Genomic DNA, 20,000 nt, shown 5'->3' with positions numbered 1-20,000 from the left:
AATAAATTTAAATGTTAGCTCACTCTCGATGTGTGACTAATTTAAGATGTTATAATTTTTTCATAGGATGTTTTTGTCAAGGCTAACATACTAGAATCAAACTATAGTACGATGCATATGAAACATAACCACGTGAAACATAACACTTTCATATTTAAGTCTTTCACTATATTCAAATAATAGATCGGATATCAATTATTATGATATGACATAACGGGATAATTCATTCATTGATTTTGAGCCATTAGTTCAAAATGTTTAAGCACAAACTAATGGTAATATATCCATTAAATCTTTATAATTTTTTTTAAATTTTTAGCCGATATTCAATTTAGGATTCAATTGGGTTTTGCGAGTTTATTTAAATGTAAAAACTCGTGTGATTAATATTTTTTAAAACTTTATTAATAATTTTATAATAAAAAGAATAATATTTTTTCCGAATAAGTCAACCAAGTTTCATTTAATTGTTATCATGACATTTTAAAATAATCCTAATTTTTATTATAAATTATATTGTTTGGATGTGATTCATGTAAATAATAAAATATGCATCCAATTATGGAAAAATCCCTAGAAAATATTTTTCCCTTTTTTTTTCTCATGACCCTTTTTTTTAATCGCATATTGTCTCTTTTTTCTAACATGACAAAAATGTTTTTTTTGGGGTCATGAGTTGAATCGAAGGAAAAGTAAATTTAAAAGTGACGGAAAAATTAGAAAAAAGGACAGCTTTCTTGTACCACTATTTTCATATTAGAAAAAAAATGTATTTGCTATTTATGGATGTCATAATCAGAAATTTTCTTAGAAATTCGCCCATAAAATATAAGACGAACAATCTTAGTATTTTGCTATTTATGTATGTTCATTAAATAATTAATTGGTGCATCAAATCGTATGTATATATCCGTGCAAATGGTATTGGAGTATGCGTGCTTCTAATTGTTGCGATCGATAGTACCTGTAGTCCGCCGGGTTCTTCGGCCACATGCGGTGGTCGACGCGTTGCGGCGGCCAGATATTGTGGAACAGGAAGTCCACCCACGCCTTCTTCCCCTCCGAATCCTTCGGCAGCCTCGTCCCGTAGCCCTCGAGGCTCCCCGGCGCCGCCGCGTACCTCTCCTTCTCCTCCTGGGGCAGCTCGAAGAACTCCACGCCTACGCGCTGCAGCTCCCGTACCACCCCCACCGGCACGCCATGGTTCACCAGCCGGAAGATGCCCCACTCCCGGCTAGCATCGGCGATGGCGCGGGCTGCTCTGCCCTGCCCTCGTCGTCGTCCCCGAGGTCGATCTCCGGGGCCGGCCCACGGTACGTGGTGACGCCCGGCTACTCGTGATCCGGCCTGACGAACTCCGGCAGGATGTCGTCGATGGCCAGGCTCAGGGACGCGATAGCCTGCAATCTCTCCACCACCTCCATCGTGCTGTGGGAAGATGGGATAGATACTCCATGAGTTGGTTGGCGTAGGCTTCGAGTTGGTGGGGTAAGTCATTGCTGCGATGATGTCTTCTTATGTTTGCTCAATGTATAAGAGCCTTTCCTGTAGAAATTGGATCCGTCCAATGGATGATCGGTGAACAAGCGGCGCGTTGTGGTGAGAAGAAAGCGGTTATCCCGTGGCTCACCGATTTCAGCAAAGAGTGTCAGCATCTACATAAATACTATGCATAAAGACGTCAGCTAGAAAGTTGCTTTGTCTTCTTCCGCTCACGAGTGCGACCAATATAGAAGCGTAAGCAAACCATAGGGAAAAATTTGCATGCAGTAAATAACAAAGCGAACTTTTTATATCCAGAAAGGGTAATTAACAAGATGGCCAAAATTAGAATAACAAAATTAATAACTTCAAATCAAACTATTTATATTATGACATGAACATATACGTGGATTTATTTTACATCCCTAATTAGGAGGGCAACATCACTCATTCGATGATCAAAGGATGAAGAGGAGAATAAAATAAAATAATTCAAGAAAAATAAAATGGATCAACCAAAAAATATTCTTCATGTCCCATTAGCTCCCATGCCGATTGACTTGATCTTAAACTACATATTCAAGATGCATAAATCCAAGTCAATTGCAATATAATCATCAATCTCTTATATGTTTAATCTTAAAGATTTAAAATCTCATTCCATATATTTTTATTTATCATAAAATTATTTTTAAAAAATATAAATTTAATCCACTTCCAATGTAAGATTCCACCGATTCAAACTCATAAACCAAAGTTAATAATAATATAATCACTAACCTCTTATTAAGTTTAGTCCATTATGATGTGGGACTGACCACCTCAGAATCTTATAATATTAATGCTTATTATCCAAGTAAAAAACAAAAAAAGGATATAGATAGTGATTTGCAGACAAATATAATTTCAATATAGAACTTAAAACTCCACTTGATGTACCAAAGAAATACAGAAAAAATATAGTACAAGAAAGATAAGGCAGAATAAGTTATACACTTGATTCTTCTTGGTAAAACCAACAATGACACTTAAATAATCATCATAGGAAAAATATTATTGCCATCAATTACTAATAATTTTCATCCTGTTTCAAATTATAATGACGACAAGTAACTCATTACAGTTCCATGGTCGTTTAAAATATTGATTGCTATAGCACAAATCAGTAAGTACAACATGAAGAGCCATTTGAACTATGCGAGTATATAATGCAATCAAACAAAACTTTCTACTATGCATGGACAATCTTCTTTGTGCATACTGTAAACAGGCTTTCATTCTAAACAAAAATGGCTCCTAAATCAACCCTTCATCGTGACACTGATAATACTTGTAGCCTACACAAGGCACAATAGAATAAAGCGCATTAAATTTCATATATTAACTGCGTGAACAACAGTCATGACTACAGTGTCCTTCCAATTATTTTCCAGACTTATCTGTCTAATATGATGCCAGATGCAATCTTCACTGTATGATGAAATGGCTGAGGCAAAAGGGATGAGATCAAAACCATCCCACGAACAAGCAATGCATTGTTTCAAAAAGAATTTACTCCCAAAAATTTGGTCTTCGTTGACAGAAGACATTTGTTTCGATGAATGCTAAACAATCAAGCAGCTTTCAGTTTGTCAAGCCCTGTAGCAGGAACAGCAGGAGTAACTCCACCAGTCGTTGGCCTGAGAAGCATTAGATATCAAAGCATTAACTTACAATGCGATTGCAGCACTGTATTCCATACCAATGAAACTAAAAGATAGCAGGAGGTACTTACAGGCCAACCATAACTTTGAAAGCATCATAGATTCCCCACTGCGCACCAGTTAGAGTACCGATCATGACTATACGAAGGGGCAGTCCACGTGTGAAAAGACCCCACAACCCAAGTTTCTTCACGGCCTGGTAAATGAAGCAGGGTAAATTGAGTTATAACAAGGAAGATTGAGCTATATATAATTGTGATATGAATAAGGAGAAAAAGGTCATAAGATTAGAAAGGCAAGCAAAATATAGAAGACGTACATCACCAACAGTGGCACCCTTGGCATTGTTCAGGAAAGAGACAAGATTGTCAGCTGGGTGAGAAACAATTGCACAGAAGACACCAGCAATGTAACCACCAGCAAAGCTCACTCCCAGCTGAAGTTCTTTGCTACACTGGTCCTTTGGTCTTGGAATCGAGTATTTGTAGATCATTTCAACAATAGTCTCAAATGAGGCAAATTTCATCATAGTATCTGCATAAGCAATTTGAATATGAATTTGATGTATTGATGCTAAATAGATCTATAACTTGGCAAAAATAGATAGTTCCTTCTTGATGCCAAATTTCACACATTATATGGCCTTATCAAATGAGTCAATAGCAAACATAAATATAATACTATATAGAAGCAACAACATAGTTCTAGATGGGTTTATAGTCATAATCTGCTCTGCCACATGTCACTCAAACTAATTTTATTAGGATTAGATATCACATTTATTTATCAATTGATTGTGCCAAAGACTTTGAGTAGTCATGAACCAGAGAGTTTTTTTCATTCAAGTGTGTATTTGGATATTTGTGCATAATATAATGGATCTAACACGAATAAATAAAGGGAAAGAAGACTTGTTAACTCACACAGCAAGAATACCACAAAACCCCATGAAAAAAACATGTCATGAAAAGAGAGTATGCTATTGAATAAGCATGGCCAACTTCTTAACCCCGAAAAGCAACATGATAGGTGAGAAGTGTAGTGAAGAAGAATACTAATGTCATCAAAGAATAATGTATAAGAAAGGTATGAAAAATATACAAGACCAGTATGAATGTCTTGTATCACTCAATATGGTGACTTGCGATGGCAAATTCTACATCACACAATGAGATTTCATAAGCAATAAATAAGAAACACATTGTGCCTTAATCCGAATTCCCCAGGGTCCCAGTCAGATATGGTTTTTTTTCTTTGCTACATGCATGTATAAAATTTTGAAATCACAATTTGCTACAGTCAGGATTCCTCCAGAAAAAAGAGAATGAAAAAAATCAGGTTCCTCTGAAGTAGAGTACAAAAAGATAATATAAACTCAAAACAAATCACAAGGTCAACAGACTCTGAGCCAGAGAAACAAGATACCAAAAGATTTTTCTACCTTAGACAAAACTGAGAGTATAGACAGAGTTTTCACCATGCACAGATAGAAGCTTGGCAAGCAAATGAAGACTTTCAACAAAAGATAAACCAACAAAACGAAATAATGTAGGCTGCAATAGGTTTCTATGTAATGCACCTTGCATTAATGCATTTACTTGTTAAGAAAAAGAATGCCAACAATATTCAGATTTCTATAGACAACATACAGTAGAAGGAACTAAATCTCCAATTAGTCAATAAACTCTGCAAGCAACTTTATTTGAGTTTAACCATAGTCGTCAAGTTGGAGATGACAAAAAGAAAGGATAATTACTCTATGCATGCAGAATCTTGATAATCAAAGTCAGATTTCAAGGACTTTGTGCAGTGAAACCAGCAAAAGCGACAATAACAAAATACAAAAAGCTTAGTAGGGAGATCAGTACATGGTGATATTCTTCATGACTTGTATAAAGATGGAAGTCACATTTTTTACATACTAATACATGAAAGAAGAACAGAGACGTATGTGCTCCTACAACTGAGGTACATAGGAAGAATCAATTGGTCAACACTCCAAATTAGGGATTTTCAACAAATCATAAGTAAAAATGCAAACAATAAAGGTCACAATATGACTTTAATGTTTTGTGTCCTAAAAAATATTTTTGCTTGCTAGTCAAAAGACAGGAAAACTAACATCTTCCGACTTCCTGAAATAGTGCGTGGAATCAATGCGCAGAGGTAAAATAGAATTCTAACTTAACTTAAGGGTATTGATGAACCAATCCAATGAATTGACTTGTAACAATATTCTAAGATTTTTGGTAGAATCGGGAAGCATTAAGCATGAATACAATACACACCTTTTCACGGAAAATGAAATAGCAAAGGAATACTCCTATCCCAATGGAACATGTAGGAATACTAAGACCTATTGTTTGTTAACCTTTTTTCATAAGCAAAATATATCAAAATATACCATCAAGATAAATAACTAACAATAGCAGGACTGAAACTCTAGATAGTTCATTCTCTGTACACCACTTCATTGGAGTGCACTAGTCAAAACATAGGAAAACTAACAACATCTGTAGACTTCTAGAAATAGTACAATAGAGGGACCAAAACTCTAGATAGATCATACTCTGTATACCACTTCATTGGAGTGCAACTCCATCTTTCATAAAGTTGGAGAAGACTCAAGCAGAGAGGAAGATTTATATATGCACACATAAAATCTTGATAATCATAGTCAGATTTCAAGAAGAACAATGTGCAGAACTAGGAAAGGAGGGTAACCACAAAAGTAACAGAAAAAAATAAAACCTTATATGAGGCAAAGACAAGTTGGCATCATTCATAAAATAATAATCAAAATAAACTATGCATTTATATATATTTATACAGGGAGCTGATGAACTACTACGACATCGACTGCTAATCATGACAAGACATTTTCTGTACATCTCTAAAGAAAAAATAATAATCAAACATACTGCCAACTTATGCAGGGTTGCATATTTCTAATTAAGAAAGTTAGACTATTAGTTAAACGCTCTAAAAAATATTATGGGACAGCAAATTTTATAATACAAAAGATCTTGGTTTCTGTCAGCTTTCATGATCTACGCCATCACTAATACTGCAGAAACAAACCCTAAAATGAAAAGAATATAAAAACTTGTGTGTGGAAAACACAGTATAGGCAGACCACATCCAACTTCTGATAAAACAGTAAATAAACATTTTAATAAGTTGATAAAAATATCAATAACAAAGGCTAACAAGGAAGTTTACTTACACTGAAAGTGACTAGGATCAAATTAGATCAATATAAACATGATACTACCAAGATTTTCTAACAGAAAAAAACAACCCAGGCTAAAATTACAAAATGCAAAATCTTTGGACGGTCTATTTTATATCCAAGCATCACCTAACTCATTAATATACTTCTTTACTTACAGTATAGTAACAATCAATCAATTAAAAAATCACTAAATCTTAGGCTCGCAACTTTGAACTGCACTAAGGATGGTCATTAACAAACAATTTACATTTCTTGAAATCATACTGAACATATACAACAACAAGAAGCAAGCAAGAATCATTTTTTCCCCTCTCCAGCGATTCTGGTTAATACTAGTTAGCATGAAGAGACAGTCAAAAAATAAAAGACAATTGAAAAAATAATAATAGTGAAATGATGCAAGGAAAATTTACTTACAAGGAATCTGACGCCCCCAAAGCGGGACCAATCCTTTATACAATCTGCATAAAGGGCATCACAATAATAAGAATAGTCCATACAAAGATAAGGATCAAGTAAATGATAAGCAAAGCAACAATAATAGAAAAGATCATACCCCAAAGCGCCCTCAGACCTTACAAACTTGGGCAACCCATCACTCAAACCCTTAGCAAACCCTGGCTGTGTCTGGACCCGCACCTTAACTGCCTCGAAGGGGCAGAGAGCGACATCAGCAATCACTTCAGCAGAAGCAGAGCCAGCGAGGTAGATCAGAGTCTTGTACTTGGCAGCGTACTCAGGTCCAGCGATATCAGAGTAGTACTTCTTGAAGAACTCGTAGAATCCAAACTTGCAGGCCCCCTGGGCGCTGTATCCGAGCAGGGTTGGCACCCAGCCTCTGAAGAATCCCCTGACGCCTTGTTCTTTAAGGAGGACACCAAATCCTGAGGAGATGCTCTTGTACTTCGCTGGGTCAATCTGATAATTTTCATGTAATATTCATGATCAAATAACTTTCTTTGAGAAATAAAATCCACATAGAAGCCAAAATGCAAACGTGACATTAGATACTCTTAAAGATGCATCGAAAGCAGCTAAATTCATACAACCCTCCAAACACAGATACGATCTGGGAAGATCGCGAGATGTTGCAGCGGAATAATCAACGAAAGAAACCCCAAAAAGAAATCTCAGGAAAAATCAGATCCTCAACGCTGCCGATCGCCAAATGTTAGAAAAAAGCGGATCTCCGGCTGCCGCATCCAAGATCCAAGAGGAAAATCTAATCAAGGATTAAGGGAATCACCTGCATGTTACACTTGACGAGATCTAGCGGGGTGACGGCCGTGTGGGTGAGGCCGCAACTGGCGATCCCACCGGCGGTGCAGGCGGCGTAGAACATAGGGGAGTACAGCTTGATCTTCCCTGGCTCGTTCGGCGCTTGGGCAACCACAGATCCCATCAAAGCGCCATCATTCGCCGTCGCGGCAGGAGCCGCCTTGGAGACGGGGTTCCTCCCCAAGATATTCCGCTCCAGGCCGATGGTTCGGGAGGCCGCGGTGGAGTAAAGGAAGCTGGGGATGAGGGACTGGCGAGATCTATCTGAGAGATCCATCGAAGATCGAGGTTTCGATCGAGAAGGAGAAGGAACGGATCGGAGACGACAAGCAGAGAAGGTCCTTCGCTTGCGTGATCCTGCAGCGGAGCGCAACGGCAGGCGGTTCCCGTTTACTAGGCCACTTCGCTTCGACCTTTATAGCCTCGTCAAGTACGAAAATACCCTCAATGGTCAATTCAAACTACACGTATTAAGAATTATGTTTACTCTGGTTATGAGAACAGTGGGTGGCATTTAGGCAACCCTGGAATTAGACCAACCAATGGGTGGCCGCCTTCTTCTCGGAAATGAAACGCCGATTTGAGATCGGGTGGGCAAATTCACCGTAGGGCAACGTTGGGCAAATAAAGACCGTACGATCTGAGTTGGTTACAATTCGCGGTGGAGATCACCGGATAGATTCTTAGGCTTCTGGAATCGGTGGGTCAGCCCAGCCGCTGCGGTCGCATGTGCGCGCGTATGATCTCAGGCGTGCGTTTTCCCTATTCACAAAACACTAATTGTCCTCGTCAACGGCGGACCCCGTCACTTGCACTTTTCTGGATCGTTAGTCGGCAAACAGGCCCCACTTTTGGGCTCCAGTGGACCCTGCAAGAGAGCGGTGGTGGTGCACGTAACGTAGGTAGAACTCTGGCGTGCGTTTTCCTATCACAAAATACCTTTAGTGACCATTGTCACTTACCCGACGCTATACTCGCCTACTGTTCAGAGGCGTGGACAGTGGAGAGGTGAGCCTTGTCCGGGCACCGAATAACATAAGTTAATGTTTGCTTGGTCTGGTGGATGACAGGGTCTGAACGGGCGGACGAGAGAAGTCAGGGTTGACCCGCGCCTTGAATCCTGCCAAATATTCAAAAAGTATGACTGAATATATATATATATATATATATATATATATATATATATATATATATAATAACTTTTATATCTATATGTTTACAATTCATCTTCGTCACATATCCTTTATGTAAAAAAAAAAGATATATTTTTATAGTTAATTAATAATTTATAAAATTAATCAAAATCATTAAAAATTACCAGGAATATTTGTATGTATAATTTTAATATTTTAAAATTCAAAACACAAATAATTAATATGATGGTTGGTATTGTTTGACTTGAATTTTTTTTTGGCCGAATGTTGATGGTAGGCTATATTAAAATTCATAGGACCACAAAAAAGTTATTTTTCAAACATGCAACATTGGAGACGTAAAACCCCTCCAAATATATATATATATATATATATATATATATATATAAGTTTTCGGTATTTATGTTCTGATTTGTGCGTCGTAGGATAGGGTAGTTAGGGCCACGGGAGATGTAAAGGACAAAAGAGAGATAATATTTACATGGGTATATATGGATCATCATATCTAGAAAAAGAATGGAGATCAGAAGACGATCTCAGGTTCTCTCAGGGACTCGTTCAGCTAACCAACAAGAGAGATTAATTTATCTTTCTTGTTTTGTGCGGAAATTATTCGTCATAATTCGCCTCCAGTCTTGTAATCAATGTGATCATTGTGACGACCTCGTCTATTGTTTCAAGAAAACGTCTACCTTCACGGAACGACGAATCACCCCTGGAATAATTGGCGGGATGATTAGATCCAGCTAATTGGTCGCTAATAACCAGCGGTCAGCCGTTGACCCAACGCTCGACGTTGAGGGCTACTACAATGCGGTACACAACCAAACCCGTTTTAAACACGCGCCGCCAAGTCACATTTACTAAGTAAGACAGAGATTCATATGGTAAATATTCAATGCTACATTCCATTAAATCTAAGATGGTAAATATTTCATAATCATACTCAGTTAGTACCAAAGAATTAGGAGGAAAACAAAATAAGCTCTTGATTGTACAAAATATTTATTTTTTCGTGCATTGGATTGATATTAACTTGATTATTGCACTTATAACAGCTAGTTTTGTGGACACCTCGGAACAATCCATTCCGATCAAACTTTCTCTAAGATCCACGACCAAGCTAAGTTTTGACATGTCCTGCTTGAAATGTGGGTCAAGTCAGACTAAATTCATCGTATCTGCCATGAGAGGTCGGTACAACAAAGCAACTAAAGTAGGATGCATGAAGCACAAGCAAAAATGTGATGGTCACTTTGACCTCTCGTCTTTTGAACCGAGTATAGCACCCAAAATAGACTGACAAGAACCTTTTGCCTTGATCCTTCCCAAGATCAATTTGCCATGTTTTTTTTTTCCACAAAGAAAAGGCAATATCTATAACTTAATTAGCCTGGCACACCCCTAGTCCTTAAGATGGGAATGCAAAAAGAGGATAACTCTACTTGCCATCAACCTTTTCATACAAAATTGATGTATGGATCTCTAACCGCTCTGTTTTGCATTCCTCAAAAGAGGCGTAGCCAAAACAAAATGTTTCTGAAGAGATTTGCCAGCTGCCAAGGCCAGCCATCCCTTCTTTGGCTGTTGCTATTACAATGAATTCAGCATCCCTCGATGAATTCATCCTTGATAGCAATGACCCCAGCAAATTCAATCCCTTTGTCTCAAAGTATCCCCTAGTTGGTGTTGTCAGATGCATGCATACATGCAATCTTTAAGAAAATAGAAACCAAGCTTGTATGGTGATGCTAAGTATACAAGAAAGTTCAACTTAATTCTTCAGTACAAATGTGTGATCTTTCTATATATGACTTTGTAAACTGATTGAGAGATTGGGAGTGGTGACGATGAACAAGTTTTATAATTTAATGCCTTCTATCTTCTCTCTGTTAGAACATAAACACAGAAAAATAGATATAATCAGAATAATAATAACAATAAAAATGAAGAGCCAATCTTAGGGCGAAAGAATACGGAAGCATCAAATTTCATTTAAGATGAAGTTTTATCAAGATTCTCATCCTAGATGTAAAGAGATTTAATAAAATTTATTTGTGTAGTTAAGCAACAAAACTAGAAATGAAAATGGATGAAAAGAAACTTCTTAAAAGGCATATCAGAAAGGGAATAAGGAAATACTACAAATATATGGGATCTTTGTCCACTCCACCTTGCACTGAGGGTGAAGTTTGGACCTTCATAGAATTGTCAGATATACATAAATATCCAACACAATGTTTGCTATGTGCAATTCATCTAGCAATTATATATAAAACAATGCAGAAAACAATCGTGAATAAAACAATCAGTTAGACAGTCCACTAGTAATAAAAGGTTCATGTTCTTTTGCTAAACCGTTTACTTGCTCAGCCACTAAGTTCTCCTGTTTTATGTAAACGAATCTAGGCAAGCAGAGATGAGAAATTTGCTCAGGCATAAGATCCATGATCATACTCAGAAATCATCAAGTGCCTATACTGTCACTTTCTGGTACTTACTGAAAACTCTAATTATTACTCGTTGACAATAACAGATCTAATCACATGCAACCTTACTGTGCAGTTACTGTCATTAATAATTGGTGCCATCCTCGTAACATTTAGGAGATTAAGATAAATACTTCACATGAAATTCATCAGTCATGGTTTATCCTCCATCCTAGAGAATGCAGACAGAAAATGTAACAACAGCTGCAGATAGGGACTTCCCCATGCACAATCATAAATAATAAAGCTGACATCTGCATGGGTGAAAGAATATACAAAGTTGACACCATATGGATCTGCATACATGTATGTGTAAAGTCATGGATAACTTCTGCTTGAAACCTAGTAAATGCAACTGTGATCATAAACTTTTAAGAAAACATTAGGAGTACCAAAATCATTATTCTTAATGCCTATGATGTCTGCTTACTTCAAAGTCACGTACCTTTAATGATCACTCATTCCTCAATTATCTTATACATGATCTTGACCAGGTTTAGCCTTGAGCATGGATCACCTTGGAAACAAAAAATGTGTGATAATATGTTCTAAAACATGGTATGATGGTTATAAGCTTCTTTGAATAGCTTATTCAAAATATAATACATCTATGCATGGAATTAGTCATACAAACTCTCTCTTCCCCAATAGCTCTCTGCCTCTTTCTCTTCTCAACTGTAAAACATCTTCTCAAAACTTTTCTACCTCTTTTGACTTCTCTTATGGTTGAAACTGTAAACTTGGATTGTGCACTTTGTTAGACTAGAGAAGATAAAAGTTCGGTGAAATGTTGCGAAAAAGTTGATCACATGGCTGGCAATGCCACGAGAGTATCAAGTAGTGCTTTTCTATTTGGATAGTGAAACATTTACTTCTCATACCAAATCATGGAACCAGACACCTTAGTCTTGTGCTTTACCATTTTTCTGCGCCCTAAACCTAGCTCATACACTAGACAAAACTTCCTAAAGTGACTCAGCATTTTGGTCCGCTCCATCAGACTTGCACCTACGGGCAGCAAGTCACCAGACATTCAGTTAAAAGCACAGTGCATTGGCTCAGAAAGGAGTAATGAAAGCTGGAAGGAGGAAGGTAAGTCATTATTTGATCCTTCAACATTTAAGATACTTCTATAGTCTATTCACCCAGGTTATAATTTTCTTAGTGCAAGACCTGATCTTCACATTGGTTATATATGAAAGAAGAGACTGCAGTTCACTGAATCTCTCATTCCACATGAAGTTTAGTAGATCTTTTAAATGAAAACTAAAGGGTTTCTCAATAAAATAAAAAACGTAGGAAATAAATAAATCCCTACTTCTGAAAAGTAAAACACAAGAATTTGATCCTTTTTACACTACACTATCAACCCAACTATGTCACAATGAAACCAAAGCCAAGAAGCGCCTTCAAGGGCTACACCATAAATGAATTTGAAAAGCATGAAATGCTCACTTTTCTGTAGTCTCAAACATGGAACTCGAAACAAAAAACCAATCTCAAACATGGAACATGAAACAAGAAATATCAGAGCAACAATTTGCACTTCAACTGCAATGCGATTACCCACTAGTCATGTAAAAGACTCTTGTTGCATAATAAGAACATGGGTGTAATAAGAATCAAGCTTGGCCCTATTAAAGGTGTGCGGTAAAAAATTGCCTGACCATGAGGTGTATTTAAAGTATCCCATATCTGACACAACATTGATGCACCACACTAAACAAACCCCACCAGATAGATGGAACAAGGACTTAAGCTTGACAACAAGGTGTATCATAAGTATCAGATGCCTGATACAACCATAATCTACTTACCCAGAAGATAGGCAGAAAAAAAACAGACTTAGGCTGCAACATACAATCAGCATCCATGTTTTCCATAGAAAAGAAAATAATTTATCATAATAAAAACAATAATTCATTGTAGGACCAACAAAGGGCTAGCAGCATATCCATCAGTCATGACAGACAAGGTCAAAGCCAAAATTTGAAAATCAAGACATGTAAGAAAGACCAATATTTGGCTTCAAAAGCACCAATAACCACCTCTAATTTTTGCATCATTCACATCAGCAAAGACAACTAGCATGGCGAGTTCCTCCTTGAGGAACTAATGAAGCTACCTTTAAAGAATGTCTTAGATTTGTAGTATAGGAATTAAGAGTTTTTAATTCCCAGATGCCTCCCAAGAACTAGCCAGGAAACACAACGTTCATGAAAATTGGCTTTTCAATCACATGTAAACTTTGCAATACCTCAATCACTTGGGGTCAATATTCACACACAAAAGTAATAAAGAAGTTGAACCAGTATTATAAAAAAAATAGTAAGCCAAAGATACTGTTGGCATTTAGCAAGTGGTTTGCATGGAAAGCAACTCAAGGAACAGCATGAAGCAAGAAATAAGGTCAGCTCACTGGATCTTGAAATAAGTTAATGTTTGTTGGTTATGAGTTTACTATTCGACTTCCTAGTCAAAACTTTAATACGTAGACAAAATATTATTATCAGAATTCAAGTAGATGCAAATAATTGTCAATTGCAGACAAACAGGAGAAAGAAACACACCCTATTAGTCAAATCAAGGTTTTTCTACAGAAGAAAAAAAAACATGTGCAAATGACACAAATAAACAAACCAAAAAGAGGTTGAAAACAAAATGCCGCATACCTATGGAGATCATTGTAGGAAAACACATTTATACTGGATTCAATCATCAGCTGCATCAGAAGTCTTTGGTGCAAATGGGTCGTGAGTTGGGCCCACATCCTGGCCGATATGGCGGTGGACCAACCTCTGCAGATCAGCCATCACTTTGTGCTCTCTCTTTGCCTTCTCTTCATAGTTGAACATAGCGAGTGCCCTCTTGTCTTCAGCACTGTAAACCTGGTTTTCTTTTCTGATACGGATGGCATTCATCCTCTGATGCCTGCTGCCACTCATAACATATCCCAAGTCCTCAAACTTCTGTATCTCCTCTGCGGACAGCCCGACCTCTCCTCTCCTTGGAATACGCTTCCCTTGTTGCACATATTGGGCAATAGCATCACCTTCTCCAGGCCTCAGCGCACCACCATAGCTGATATGTCCCTCAGCACGTGGGAGAGGTGCCGGCCCAACAAAAGGCTCATTGTCTAGAGCAAGCTTCTTCTGTGATTCGATCATCTCCTTAAACTTGAGAGCCTCAGGATCAACCTCGGGCTTCTTGGCATCAGCAGACCCGTCATCAGCTTCCGAATCTGAGGGTGTGTCAGACTTCTTAGACCGTTTCTTGCTCTTTCGTAAGGCCTTTCCCCTGGGTATAGGGCTAGAATCGTACTCCTCCTCGCTATCATCCGAGCTTGTTGCCCTGCTCTTCGTTCTCTTCCTCCTGTTACTCCTCTCGCTCTTCTTCGACTTCGTCCGCCGCGTTCCTGACTTCCTCCTCCTCCGCTTTCTGTCCTCCTCATCTTCGCTCTGGTCGCTCGAGCGCTCTGGTGCCTCCTCGCTCGAATCGTCCTCGTAGGAAGAGCCTTTTCCGTCATCTGAATCAGAGTACCTCTTCTTCCGGCTGCTTCTCCCTCTTTTGTTCCTCCTCTCCCTTCTTCGCCTCCTCGACGAAGGAGGGCTCCTCGATTCGGATTCGGAATCATCTGGAGCTGAATCGGAAGGGCTCCCATCCGAACCGTCGGTCTCGGAGTTCCTACTCCGATCCCTTCGCCCTTTGCCCTCAGCTTCCTCCTCCTCCTCAGGAGACGCGACTATGGCGCCATCAGACTCATCGAGCGGTTCCAATTGCTCCCTCTCGCTCCTCGGAGGGCTAGGGGTCACCTTCCAGATGCAATTCTTGAGCTTCTTCCGCAGCTGCTGACGCTTGAGGCGCCGGTACTCGAAGTAGCTCAGGCCCTTGAGCTCCTCATCGTCGTCGTCGTCGTCGTCTCCGCGGCCCGGTGGCTTCCCGTTCCGGATCGGGCCATCGCGGTAGGGTGACCAACGGTGGCCGCCGCGGCGGTAGTCGGGGCTACGGGAGCGAGGCGGAGGGGTCCGGGATCGGGAGCGGCGGCGGTCGTTGTCGGAGAGGGGGGAGGGGGAAACCCTAGAGCGGGGCGGGCGCTCGACGGCGGAGGCAAGCCTTGCGTGCGTGCGACTCATCGATGAATTCGGGTTGAGTCGAGGGTGAATGACTAACGCGTCACGTATAAAGAAGTGAACGATGTCGGTGGTTAGATGCGCTTTGGACTGTAGGCTTTGGGCTAACGTTTAGCTTTGGGCCATATAATTTACATCCCAGACTGTTGATTTTATTCTTTTAGATGTTGACATATATTTTATATCCATGTAAATTTATGTATTTTAAAGAAATCATATAAAATATGTTTTAAAAAAAGGAAAAAGTTTGGAGAAGAAATGGCACCACTTGTTCGTGTGGTGTCATATTAGATTAGGTATAAAATAATTACAATAATGAATATTGTTATAATAAAGATTGATATGTATATATTTGAGGAGTCTTGGATTCACAATTTTCATGTAAAGTTAGTAAGTGACCTAATAAATAAATATAACTATCTGATAGGGAAAATAATGGTGACATGATGTGCCACGACGACGGCCCCACCTGGGCGCCACGCTGCCCGATGAGGAGGGCAATAACGCTGACTTGACCCGTGCTGACGACACCCGCTGTCAGGCAGCGACTTCCAACCCCGCACGCTTGACCATGGCAAGGCAGGACAACTACCGACCCTCGCCCGTACCCTGCAGCGATTCGGTCCTCCACGCAACGCCAACGACCATGTCAGACGCCATCAGAGGTACGATCCTGCTCCTGCAGGCAGCCACATCATGTAACATTAAACTCATCTATAAATATCCCAGAGTTCTAAACGAACAGGGGAGGGACGGATGAACACAAACACAACTCACACAGAGACACTTCTTCTTCCAAAACCCCCTCTACATCACTGACTTGATCGTCGGAGGGGTCGGGCCGAGCTCCCGGCCCGACCTGTGTGCAGGTGCGAGACGAGGTCGCCTCTTCCCGACGCTGCGGCGAAACTTTCCCTCCGACGCGACGTCCCGATCGGACCACCGTGATCGGCCACCGGGAGACCTCGAAGGACGTCGCCCAAGATCCCCGACATCCGGACCCCCGAACCGAGCCGCGTCGGCCCCGAGGCCACGGCTTAAACAGTTGCCCCACCACAACACTATCCATGGTCATTAAGGGTGATTACGATTAATCATAATCAATAAACTATATAACATCCCTATTAAGCATCCATTATAAAAGGGAGTCATACAGATACACTCAAGATAACGTAATAATACTCAGCTTGTTTGACTAGTCTGACTATTGATTAGTCTGACCCACCTATTTGAGTACTAACTTGAGCGTTAGAGGGGTATTACCGAGATTGCTCCTAACTTAGTTTTGTAGGTATCTATCTGACTACTAGTACGGTGAATTTCACAAAGGCCGACTCGAAAAATAAATCAGGTTGGTCCTTAGTTGGCCTATAACTCAAGCAATTGAAAATCATCTCTAACAGATTGACGCTGTAAGGAGAGCTGACTGTTATGTCTTAAGAAAATCTCGTAGGACCATCTCGAGCGATCCTTGAAGACTTGAATCTCCCATACTTTCGACCCCCCAACTTTGATCGTTTTGAACTCTCTCTCGATCCGAATTCTTCAATTTTGATAATCCTAAATCAAGGTCCGATGGGAGTCTCAACTGGACAAAACACACCTCTTGTAGCAACTATCTCAATTTCAATAATTTCAAATTTATTTCATCGACTTTTTCAAGAATCGATTTCATCTAACCACCTCCTACAACAACTATCTATATTCTTGTGAAAAATTTTCATACTCAAATTCAACAAATGCATGTTCTGATAAGGATAGTCTAAACCGTCATTCCATACCTTCCTCAAATTACCCATTTAGTTTAATAAACTTCACTTACATTTGTCCCTCCTGTTCCTACTCCTAATCCGCCACCTAGACCTATCCCTAGCCAAGAAGCAGAGTTATTCCCGACTTAGACCTATGTATTGCCCGACTCACCTCCTTTGCCAGTATCTCTAAATTGAGTCTTATTTACAGTATCAGAATTTGTGAATGAATTTATTAACCAATCGAATGGCCTTATAATTGAAGTCAAAGACTACCTAGACCAACAATTTGTAAAGAAATGAAACCAAAAAAATAGTTGAAAATAGATCCCTATTTATAATCTCCTTTCATAAAATATATAAATAAGGATCCATTTGGTATAACTTTAGACTCCTCGTGATGGATGTCTACAAAGGAAAAATTGATTCATCAGAACATATAATTGTATTCACTTCTCAAATAACCTTATATGGGATGATAGGCTCCCTTATAAGTTAGACTTTTTCAATCGCCTTAAGAGGATTTGTTTACAAATGGTTTGCTAAGTTACCTTCGAAAACAATTTCATTCTTAAGACAATTAACTTGGGAGTTTGAGCTTAATTTAATAAACTATAGACTCTCGAAGAAAATCTACTACTTTTTCTATTAGCTATATGTTAATAAGAAAAGGAATCTTTAAAAAGTTGCACAACTGTCTTAAGTCCAATAAGTCCAATAAGTTGCACAACTGTCTTAACCCGACACATTTTATCCTCATCAATGCATATATCAATGGCATTTAAACCTCGAGGTTTTGTTATAAAGTCATCACTTAGCTTCTAACGAATTTTCTAGAATTGCTGTAAGAAGCCAGTGACATATTATTACCGAGTCAATTATCACTAGCGAAAAGAAAGCTGAAGCTAAGAAAACAACAAAAGAAGAAAATATCACATACCCAAGCTCCTAAAAAAGATTAAAAAATGACAAACCAAAAAGAGATCAACCCCCTTCTTAGTGAGAGTTTGCACCACACAACACTTCTCATGTTAAGATGTTCATAAAAATTTTGGAGAATAGACTACTAAAGGCCCCGACCTCTAAGAGTTCACACCATGACATGTGGATATGATAGTTGACCAATAGTTGGGGGCAGTAGTTCTTCCACTCGGAGGATATATGTAAGGGAACTACAATTAAAGATGTTCCGTCCAAATGGAGACTAGCCAATTGTGTTCATGAAAGAAGAGGGTGAGTACCTTGATCCGAAGTATAATAATGCATTGGTGGTATCCCTTAGGAACACAAACACATGGGTTAAAAGAATCCTAATTGATATATGGAGCTCAACTAATATATTGCATTATAATGTCATTCAAAAAATTGACCTATCGAGCAAGTACCTCAACTCAATCTCCTCTACCTTTACTAGCTTTATGAAGAAGTCAATTACCATGATAGAAATCATCAATATCTATGTAACCTTCGGGCCTAACAATCACACAAAGATAGTAAAGCTCAAGTTTCTAATGGTTGATTTTCCTTCAACCTATAATTCTATTATTGGGAGACTTACTCTTAACTGAATATAGATAGTAGTGTCTAACTTATTATATAACACTTAAGTCTTCAACCTAAAAAGGGAGATTAACAGTAACCCTAAGAAATCCAAATGATGTAACCTAACATCAATCACACTTCTAGAGAAAGGAACATCATCAGTTTAGTAAGTTGACACTGTAAATGGTCATATCCTAAGATCATCACCCTAAGATCTCTCATCGTCAATCCTATACCTTATTGTAGGGGAACCCTTGGAAGAAATCTCTCTAAACCCGAAACGGTCATATCACACTATAAAAATACTATCAACCTCAACTTGGGAAAGGAAGAGGGAACTTATTAACTTCAAGTGACCATACTCGGAGGTGTTCATATGGTTGACTAGCGATATGCTCAGATAAGCGCTATGTGACTCAACATCAACTTAACATAAATCCAGAATATAAAGATTTCTATTAAAAACCTTGAAGATTTGCTTCCGACCACTTGGATGTCATAAAGAAGAAAGTTGAAAAACTCTAACAGGTTGGCTTCATCTAAGAAATTCATTATCCAAATTGTCTCACCAATATAGTCCTCATCAAAAAGAATAATGAAGAATATGTGTTGACTATACCAATCTTAACAAAGCATACCCAAAAGATAATTTTTTCCTCCTAACGAAGACCAACTTGTTAACTCTATCTTTGAACATGAGCTGCTTACTTCCATAGATGTTTTTTTCTGGGTACAATCAAATTAAAATGGAACCAAAGGATGATGACCATATGATTTTTTTCACCGAGGAAGGTTTATTCTACTACAAAGTCATATCAATGGACCCTAAAATACACAAGTAATATATCATAGGATAATTAATAAAATATTCCAATAATAGATTGAAAAGAACATAGAGTTTTACGTCGATAACATATTAGTTAAAAGTCACGTTACCGATGCACATATAGCAATTTTGGAGAAACGTTTATTACCATTAGAGGCTAAATTTAATCAAGTATGCATTTGGTATAAGTTCAGGAAAGTTTTTGGACTTCATGATACATCAATGTAGAATTGAAGCAAATTCAGAAAAGGCTTAAGCCAGTATTAACATGAAGTGTCACATCTTAAATTTTTTTTTTTTATAGGATCCAATCTTTCCACAAATACATTTAGAGCCAAATAAATATACATCACTTTATTCATAACTTATAAATATTTATTATAATTTATTTATTCGTCATAGTATAAGTT

General features: G+C 38.5%; 2 protein-coding genes and 1 pseudogene across 5 annotated transcripts; all 3 read right to left on the bottom strand.

Moving 5' to 3' along the window:
* LOC135649260 (flavonol synthase 1-like) overlaps nt 1-1,424 on the bottom strand; it is a 2,760-nt pseudogene extending 1,336 nt beyond the window's left edge.
* A 1,410-nt stretch (nt 1,425-2,834) lies between these two features.
* Nucleotides 2,835-8,101, bottom strand: LOC135649259 (mitochondrial phosphate carrier protein 3, mitochondrial-like). Its single transcript, XM_065167462.1, has 6 exons — nt 7,667-8,101; nt 6,977-7,338; nt 6,838-6,881; nt 3,505-3,719; nt 3,257-3,381; nt 2,835-3,161 (listed from the first exon to the last, which is right to left on the bottom strand). Exons 1-6 carry the CDS (start codon nt 7,973-7,975, stop codon nt 3,095-3,097), a joined length of 1,122 nt encoding a protein of 373 aa, XP_065023534.1. The 5' UTR covers nt 7,976-8,101; the 3' UTR covers nt 2,835-3,094.
* Nucleotides 8,102-10,540: 2,439 nt separating this feature from the next.
* On the bottom strand, nt 10,541-15,498 carry LOC103997996 (uncharacterized). 4 transcript variants are annotated; one of them, XR_001975610.2, is made up of 3 exons: nt 14,014-15,498; nt 11,787-11,858; nt 10,725-10,741 (listed from the first exon to the last, which is right to left on the bottom strand). XR_001975610.2 is itself a non-coding variant. In XM_009419354.3 (2 exons), exon 1 carries the CDS (start codon nt 15,472-15,474, stop codon nt 14,053-14,055), a length of 1,422 nt encoding a protein of 473 aa, XP_009417629.2. In that variant the 5' UTR covers nt 15,475-15,498; the 3' UTR covers nt 10,541-10,741; nt 14,014-14,052. The 4 variants fall into 4 exon arrangements, 2 of the variants coding, with proteins under 2 accessions (XP_009417629.2, XP_009417628.2); XR_010501208.1 differs by lacking the exon at nt 10,725-10,741 and adding an exon at nt 11,392-11,637; XM_009419354.3 differs by lacking the exon at nt 11,787-11,858 and having other exon boundaries at nt 10,541-10,741.
* Nucleotides 15,499-20,000: the final 4,502 nt, after the last annotated feature.

This window comes from Musa acuminata, chromosome BXJ3-9 (assembly GCF_036884655.1).
Source record: "Musa acuminata AAA Group cultivar baxijiao chromosome BXJ3-9, Cavendish_Baxijiao_AAA, whole genome shotgun sequence".
NCBI classification, from domain to species: domain Eukaryota; kingdom Viridiplantae; phylum Streptophyta; class Magnoliopsida; order Zingiberales; family Musaceae; genus Musa; species Musa acuminata.
This window is presented reverse-complemented; position numbering and strand designations above follow the sequence as displayed.

Coding starts and splice junctions, on each gene's coding strand:
- LOC135649259 (XM_065167462.1), bottom strand. CDS start 7,975: ATGGATCTCTCAGATAGATCTCGCCAGTCCCTCATCCCCAGCTTCCTT. Junction 7,339..7,666: donor TCGTCAAGTGTAACATGCAG/GTGATTCCCTTA, acceptor GAAAATTATCAG/ATTGACCCAGCGAAGTACAA. Junction 3,720..6,837: donor TTGGGGGCGTCAGATTCCTT/GTAAGTAAATTT, acceptor TTGCTTATGCAG/ATACTATGATGAAATTTGCC.
- LOC103997996 (XM_009419354.3), bottom strand. CDS start 15,474: ATGAGTCGCACGCACGCAAGGCTTGCCTCCGCCGTCGAGCGCCCGCCC.